Below are 8,524 nucleotides of genomic sequence, written 5' to 3'. Positions count from 1 at the left end.
GTTGCGTTTGGAATACAAGATCCCATAAATATGTTGAATTTCATACATGATACTCATTTTCCTCAATTTTTACCATAGTCGATGTTGATCGACTCCCACATTGTCTCCATTCATTCTTAATAGTCTTAAACCGAAGAGTTGTGTCTTAAAATGCGATCATATGGATGCATTGGCCCGACAATAATATATAGAGTGTAAAAATACTATATGAATGGCAAACATATACTTTAGCAGTGAACAAATAGTACTATAGTTACGACTCACGTGTACTTTACCAGCATATTCATTGTACTTAATTGATGAATAAAGCGTACCATATTTTTTGATGAATTGAATTGTACCAATTTCATTGACGTTTTAATGATCAATAAGTACGGGAGATGCATAAATTATGTTTTAGATGATTATTTTAAGGTAGGTGAGCATTATTGTTGCGTTTGGAATACAAGATCCCATAAATATGTTGAATTTCATACATGATACTCATATACTATACAATATATTCATACAAGTCTACAATGCTCAAGTATAAAACTAATATTTTCCTCAATTTTTACCATAGTCGATGTTGATCGACTCCCACATTGTCTCCATTCATTCTTAATAGTCTTAAACCGAAGAGTTGTGTCTTAAAATGCGATCATATGGATGCATTGGCCCGACAATAATATATAGAGTTTAAAAATACTATATGAATGGCAAACATATACTTTATCTGTGAACAAATCGTACTTTAGTTACGACTCACGTGTACTTTACCAGCATATTCATTGTACTTAATTGATGAATAAAGCGTACCATCTTCACGAATAACCCGAACTTTACCAGCTTATACATTATACTTAATTGGTGAACAAAGCGTACTATATTCATGAATAACCCGAACTTTACCAGCTTATACATTGTACTCTTATGTTCACTAATTAAACAACAGTACATAGGTTTTACATATCATGTAGACTGCAAATATTACTAGATTCAACACTAACAAACTATGAACTACTCCACCTTCAGAATTGCAATTCTTCACTTCACTTTCTTGATGGACTTGGTTCATCGACGCACTTGTAGCTTCATTTTCTTCACGATTTGAGTTGGAAAAAGTTTGCCCAACTTCAAATGGTTCACACTAATGGGAGTAGCCATGGTGTGGGCAACAGTAAAATAACCTTCCGGGATTCGAAATAGTTTCTGAAACCATGATTATTGTTTTCTTCCCACAATCAAGACGCTTGCATTTCCCTTTTTTGTATTTTAACCCACTCATTTGAGTGGTGCTACTCGAAGAAGCCATGAATTAGAAACAAATGAGCCTATGTGTCATTTATGTTCATATTATGACTTGACTAGTTCTGACAATAAGCAACGGCTATATTAGTTTGTAACGGTCATAAATTGAGTAAGTCATACCATCCTATCTCATATCCAATACCATGTGTAAATAAAAATAGTACCATTAGACTGAAAATGATAAACCATCAATGAACAGAGTACCTAATACATAGTACAAACTACAAATAGCAAAAACATAGTGTAAATTAAACATAGTACATAGTGCAAATTAAACATAGTACAAAGTTCAAATCAACATAGTACAAATCACATAATAATAAAGTACAAACAGCCAGTTTTCATTCACTTCAATCACTTGAATAACATAATGGGCAATCATGTAAGCTCTCCTCCATCTTGTCCTCCCTGATGAAAAACATAAAATTTACATTAGAAACAAAACTAGTTAGTTTAAGTAACACAAATGCAGACAGTATTTACATTAAAAAAAATTGCTAGTCAGATTGGTTGTGTGCAAGTACGACGATTGTGTCCAGGCTTCCCACAACGAGTACACTTCAATTTACGAGTTTGCACTTGTGAAGGAATTCTTTTTGTCTTTCTACGTCCCGGTCGAGTTCTCGAATCAGGTGCATTAACAAAGACATCGGGCGGAGCATTACACGCATCGTACAAGTCAAAGTCCTCATCAAACGAGGGAATTGGGTTAATCGTGAATTGATATACCTGTTTGTACGTATCAATATGAAAGCATGGATCAACAAACTCATATACTGAGTATCCTTTTGACTCCAAACATGCACATGCATGTTTGCATGGAAGTTTCTCTAATTGCCATGCTTTACAAGAACAAGTCTTGTCCTGCAAGTCAACCTTATACGACTTGTCCTCATCATACACCTCAAAAGCGGTACTACTTGATCTACAATATTTTAAGGAACGAGAGGCCATATGATTGATTGTTAATCTCTTTAGAATTTTCTTGCACAATATGCCAGTCATTGCCAAACTTTTTCCTTGTCGTTTAACTAGCATCTCCATTATTTTGATCCGTATGTGATCAATCATGGATGGAACAGGCAAAGATCGGGCATCTTTAACCCAACCATTCCAATTTTCTGCCTGATTATTGTTCACGATTCCCCATCTTTCTCCAGAAAAATAGGCATTGGCCCAATGATTTGGATCAGAATTCGAAATAAATGATGCCGCGAGAGGCATAGATTGCACTATACGATAAATAGTTGCATCGAACTCCTGCCGAGTAGGGGCATATGCAGCATTATGTAAAACACTCGCCCAATATAACTTGTTGTGCAATGGGTACTTCCTCAGGACCTATATTATTTTGAAACATGTTATACAAATGTATGAAACATGCTATACAAATGTATGGAACATGCTATACAAATGTATGAAACATGTTATACAAAAGTATGACACATGTTACACAAATGTATGAAACATGTTATACAAAAGTATGAAACATGTTATACAAAAGTATGACATGAGGTGACAAATGGTACGTTCCAATTTGCCTTTTTAAAGAGAATCAAAATACCTGGGTTCTAAAGTTATCCACCAAGTGTCGCAAACAATATGCATGGTGGCTACTAGGAAATACCGACGGGACGGCTTTAAGAAGCCCCGAATGATGATCAGAGAAAATGGTAAAAGATCTATTGTCATTGTGACAATCTAGAATTTGTTTCAATTTAATGCAAAACCACTCCCAGTTTTTATCATTCTCAGCATCAACAACTGCGTATGCCAATGTATATAAGGAATCATTTGGATCCTTGCACACAGCAGAAAGCAAGCATCCTTTGTACTTATTTTTAATGTGAGTCCCATACAAACATATCATCGGCCTACACCGACGAAACCCGGAAATAGAACTCCCAAAACTAATAAATATTCGAATAAACTTTTGAGTAGCAGGTTCAATCTCATACTCTGCCATGCTACCAGGGTTATGCATTTTTAATGCACGACAATAGCGTCTCAGTTTATCATAACATGTCGTCTCATCACCATGGATATCACGCATGGCTTTTTCTTTACCCCTCCATGCTGTGTAGTACTGAAGCTCCAGACCATAATCTTCTCGGATATCTTCTAACATACCACATGGTTTGTAAGCTGGCTGCGTTCTCAATTTTCGTTTCATAATTTGGGCAATCCATGTAGCATCGGCTTTAGGATGACCCCTTGTACGAAGAGTAGCATCACCACAAGTGTGCTCAAGATTGCACTTGCGAATGCTAAATAACTTATCTGGCTTGTACAATGATGCATAAACCCTCCATTTGCAGTTTTCGTCAATGCATACTGCTATGATCTTTTGTTGATCATTTTTCATGTACTTAAATGATCGATTATTAGCAATAGAATAGATTTTCAGCATATGCCTAAAATCATCAGGATCTTTAAAAAACTGATTCTCCCCACGGATGCAATGTCTCCATGCATCAATTGAATTTCCAAGCGGATTACCCTCGATTTCCATCGATTGATCGCCGCTTTTGGTTTCAAAAAAATTTTAAAAATGGATTACAATAGAGTGGAATCCAAATAACAATGTACATGAAAATATCATAACAATGCACTGGTTCCATACTATCTTCTCCATTATATAATACTAAGTTTTCCCACAAATAGTACCAAGTTTACCTATCACCCATACTATTCAGATGAAGGTTACGTACTATCTTCCCCATTATATGATACTATGTTTTCCCACCAACAGTACCAAATTTACCTATCACCCATACTATTCAGATGAAGGTTACGTACTATCTTCCTCATTATATGATACTATGTTTTCCCACCAGCAGTACCAAATTTACCTATAACCCATACTACTCAGATCAAGGTTACGTGCTGTAAGTACCATACGTCCATACCATATTTATATTAGCATGATACTATTATGTGCCATATTTTATACTATGTATCACACAATAATTAACAACCATAAAGAAATGCATTTCAGCAGTACAGAAAAAGATGGAGACCTACCAGCCATCGGTGCGAACCCTCTTTCCACGCGAATTAGCTTCATCTTTGCGGATCACGACAATGTCGACCACACTCATCTTCATTATCAGATGCAATGCAACCATATTCTCCACATCTTCATCACTGCCCAATGTCACATACAATCTTTCCCGAGGAGCCAAGTATTGGAGGATCAGTGCATCTGGATGGATATGATTCCATTTGTTGATAATAGCACCATATATCTCCATTAAGGTCGAATTACTTTTTATGGAAATAATGTGAAGTTGATTTTTGTATCGACAACTTCCAAGAATCACAGTGGGTAAATCATTAGATACATCATTTGTAGCCATTGTGGGGTGGGTGGGTTTTACAGTGATTTTTTCGCCGGAAAAAGAGCAAACCAGAAGAGAGAAAGGGAGAAGAAATAGAGAAGAAAGAGAGCACATGAAGAAAGAAAGAGAAGATGAAGAGAGAGAAAAGCAGGAGAGAGAAAAGCAGGAGAGAGAAAAGGGTGAGAGTGAAAAGAGAATATAATAAAATATTCAAAATTCACATTAGGGACTGATCTGCATGTCAGACGCGTGAATAGGGACTGTATTGCTTGGGGAAACTACCTAGGGACTGATCTGTGAGTTGAGTTTTGGATTAGGGATTTATCTGTAGTTTCCCCAAAAAGAAAAGAAAAATAAAATAAAAAGAAAAGAGAAAAAAGAATGGGTTACGGCAAAGAGGTCAATGACTGGGTCCAACTCTTTTGTTTTGCAAATATATTCCTCCTCTAATACTTATTTGCTATTAAGAAAAACTCTCTCATATCTAAACCAAAATTACGCCAACTAATTAAAACCCAGATTTAATCTTAATTTCATGTTAAACCCTATTAAAAAATAATTTTTGACTGATTTTTACCACCGATCTTTAACCCGCCTCCAAGCCTTGACCGCCCCGCCAAAAAACACTTCATAGGAAAAGGCCGATTTTTCAAACCGTTACACGAAGATCGTGAAAGTTTTTGACCGCCTCCGCCGCGGAGACCGATTAATCAGCTGCCTTGACCAATTTTTAGAACACTGAATTTTATACATCTCTCAAAATCGAGCACATGTAAGAATCACGTGGGACCCGAGTAAACAGTAATTTGGAGCCGATCCGAAAGTGGGCCAAACGACCGATTTTCTCCTCTAGCAATGGTCAATGGGGTTAAGAGGCATTCAACATAGGTGCGCACACCAATGGAAAAAAAAACCGTTAAATAATTCTAAATTTAGGGGGAAATCCGTATTAGACAAGATTTTTTGATGTTTTTTTTTTTTTTTTTGAGAAATTCAAATCTTATTACAAATTGTGAAAGGAGGAGAGGGGCAGGATAGGATACGGACCCTCAACCTATAAAACATTTATTCCTTGCTAAAACCATATTTAAAAATAATAAATCATACGACACACAAACGGATTATGAGTGTATATTAGCAATATGCAACATGCCCATCATTTATTTCTTCTCAACACATAGTCATTACAAAAGTGGTAATATTATATATGATTCACAAATTAAATCAAAATTTTAGGCCATCAGCAAATGCAGCAGCAAAAGCATCCATTCTCTCCTTAGGCATAGACAACCCAATCTCCAATCCACCCTCGGAATCATTCGACTTGCACAACGAAATCGAGCACCTCTCTCCATCAATTGACACAACTTCGAGCTTTCTCGCTCTTCCCCACCCAAAATCCGCATCACACAAATCGAATCTCGGCGAACCCGAAACCCCAACAGCCCGGGCCCACGTATGATTCTTACTTCCGTCCATCCAATTCTCAACGCCTCTCAAAACCTCGTCTTTATTGTTAATCCTGTTCTTGATATCCTCAGCCATGTATTCAGCCGCAACCGACAACCCTTCTTCACCGACAAGCTTTCCATGCTCGATTTCCGCTATACCTGAAAAAACAAATACAAGGTAGCCTGTTGATAACCACGTCGCACCAAAAGACCTATTTTTTATCATAGGTTCGAGTCAACCAGTAACTAATAAAATAAGGGTAAATTACAACCACACCCTGAGGTATGGTCAAATTACGAAACCCCCTCCTGTTTGGAAAATTACAACCACCCCTCAACTATAAATCTTCTTACACGTCCACCCTTGCAGTTTCAAATTTAGTGGTATCTTCGAGATTATATGGAATATTTTCACTTTTGTACCCGTTTTATCCCATTCGAACTCTACATTTTGAAGCAAGAGGATCATAATATGAGTTTTTTGGCTTGTATATATCAGATTGTGATGCTTCAGAAACTATAGTTTTGCACAAAACGAGTACAAACTAGAGAATATTTCACGGAATCTAGATGATTATGTTGAATTTGGCAGCATAAGGGTGGATGGAGATGTAAGAAGAAATCATAATTGAGAGGGTATATATAATTATCCAAACAAGTGTGATTTTTGATTTACCTGCGCTTAGACAATTGCCGAAGTAATTAGTGGGCACTGCTGGATTTACCCGCTCGCGAATGTCGACTGCGAATACGAAGCATTCGAGCATACTCTGATCTTCTTCTTCTTCTTCAACATGATCTGCAGATTTCACTAAGGTTGTCCAAATGTAAGACGCTGTTACGACAAAAGACGACACGTGTCCTAACCCCGGTTTCTTGGCGAGAACCATTTCTTTGAGCTTTTTTATGTCGGATTGCCGGAGAGTGAACGTTGCTCTGACCCTGTTTGTGGGTAGCGGGAAAGATGATGGTGTGAAAGGAATCTTTCCCATCGCTTTCCAGAATATATCGTCGACTCTGAGAGGGTCGTTGATTACGGATCTGTCGAAAATCGGCGGAGATAATTCTGATTCTCCGGCGAGTTTGCACATGGAAGCCCATGACCGCATAAAGCCCACGATCGATCTCGCGTCGCCGAGGCTGTGGAGATTGGAGAACCCGATGCAAATTCCCCGGCCGGGAAATAGCGTCACTTGCAGAGCAAAAACAGGGACTATTTTGTACTCGGAATCTTCTGTCGGCGGTGGAATCTCCGGCACGAAGTCGTAGAACTGGTCGGCGTCGCGTGGGTGGTTTCCGACGAGTTCGTCGAAGTTGCCGCCGGAGATGGCGATTTTGAGGGAGACGGAGTCGCCGGAGATGTAGCGGAGGAGGGGCTTATGGTCGGCGGGGTTTAGAGGGTAGAGGAGGTTTCCGGCGACGGGGAGATAGTGTTTGAGAGTGAGGGAGAGAGATTCTTTGAGTTTTGGAATTAGGGTTTCTGAGAAGTGGGATTCGGAGCAGGAGTATTCGTAGAAGAGAAGGCGGCGGATTGGGTGGAAGTGTAGCCAGAGGACGTCGAAGAAGGAGAGGGGGAGTTCTAGCTCGGCGGCGGCGGCGGAGCTAGGCGGAGGTGGAATCCAGCAGGTTTCAAGAAAAGTTGTCATAGTGGAGTGTGGAGGAGATTTGATTGGAAACTGACGAAGTATGTATAAAGATAATACACTAATGTTTTTATTTTAAATTTATTTATTTTATAATGCTTTTTTTGTTTTATTGTTTTGAGTAGATATTGTTTTTATTATGTTTCTAGAAGATTGATTAAAATATCATTTCTATAAGTATATTGTTGTTTTGTTTTTCGTCTGTCCCAAGGCAAAATTCCATGATTTGGTCCAATTATCATTAATAAAGGGGGATCAACGTCGTTGACTGCGGCGTTGACTGGTTATGTATGGATTAAAGAAAATGGAGCATAACATTATTGGAAAATAGCGAAAAAGTTCGAAAATAATAAGCAATTTAAAATACTCTTTTATTTCCTCGATAGTTGTTTAGTTGCACACATATTAAGAAACTCAATAAATATACATAGATAGTAGAAAAAATATAATAAATTACTAAAATGCCCATATCCTTAATTAATTTTTAAATAATTATATTTCAATTAATTATGAGTGAGGAAGGGCAAAATTGAAAGATTGCAATTAATTATTTATTGGAATGTAAAGTGACAAATAATTTGAAATATAAAAAAATGGCAAAAGTAATAAATATTAAGGGAATGAGGGAGTAACTTATAAGATATTTTAGAGATTATAAGCACTTTTAAAGTATTTGGTATTATTTTCTATAAAATTTTAAAAATTCATAAAATAAGTTGCTAGCTTATTATCCATATATTTCGAAAATTAATTATGAAATATGTCGTTGTAGCTTATTAGATTAAGCGCTTATGAACTG

General features: G+C 37.3%; 2 protein-coding genes across 2 annotated transcripts; both read right to left on the bottom strand.

Annotated features, from left to right (window-relative positions):
- Positions 1 to 1,456: 1,456 nt before the first annotated feature.
- Positions 1,457 to 4,544, bottom strand: LOC148765607 (uncharacterized). Its single transcript, XM_088811827.1, has 5 exons — positions 4,315 to 4,544; positions 2,855 to 3,815; positions 1,815 to 2,631; positions 1,623 to 1,698; positions 1,457 to 1,511 (listed from the first exon to the last, which is right to left on the bottom strand). The coding sequence occupies exons 1-5, from the start codon at positions 4,542 to 4,544 to the stop codon at positions 1,457 to 1,459; spliced, it is 2,139 nt and encodes a 712-aa protein (XP_088667953.1).
- Positions 4,545 to 5,765: 1,221 nt separating this feature from the next.
- Positions 5,766 to 7,817, bottom strand: LOC105972095 (malonyl-coenzyme:anthocyanin 5-O-glucoside-6'''-O-malonyltransferase). Its single transcript, XM_012997032.2, has 2 exons — positions 6,759 to 7,817; positions 5,766 to 6,241 (listed from the first exon to the last, which is right to left on the bottom strand). Exons 1-2 carry the CDS (start codon positions 7,726 to 7,728, stop codon positions 5,856 to 5,858), a joined length of 1,356 nt encoding a protein of 451 aa, XP_012852486.2. The 5' UTR covers positions 7,729 to 7,817; the 3' UTR covers positions 5,766 to 5,855.
- Positions 7,818 to 8,524: the final 707 nt, after the last annotated feature.

Source organism: Erythranthe guttata, chromosome 13 (genome assembly GCF_056151865.1).
Source record: "Erythranthe guttata isolate IM_541 chromosome 13, IM_541, whole genome shotgun sequence".
NCBI lineage: Eukaryota > Viridiplantae > Streptophyta > Magnoliopsida > Lamiales > Phrymaceae > Erythranthe > Erythranthe guttata.
This window is presented reverse-complemented; position numbering and strand designations above follow the sequence as displayed.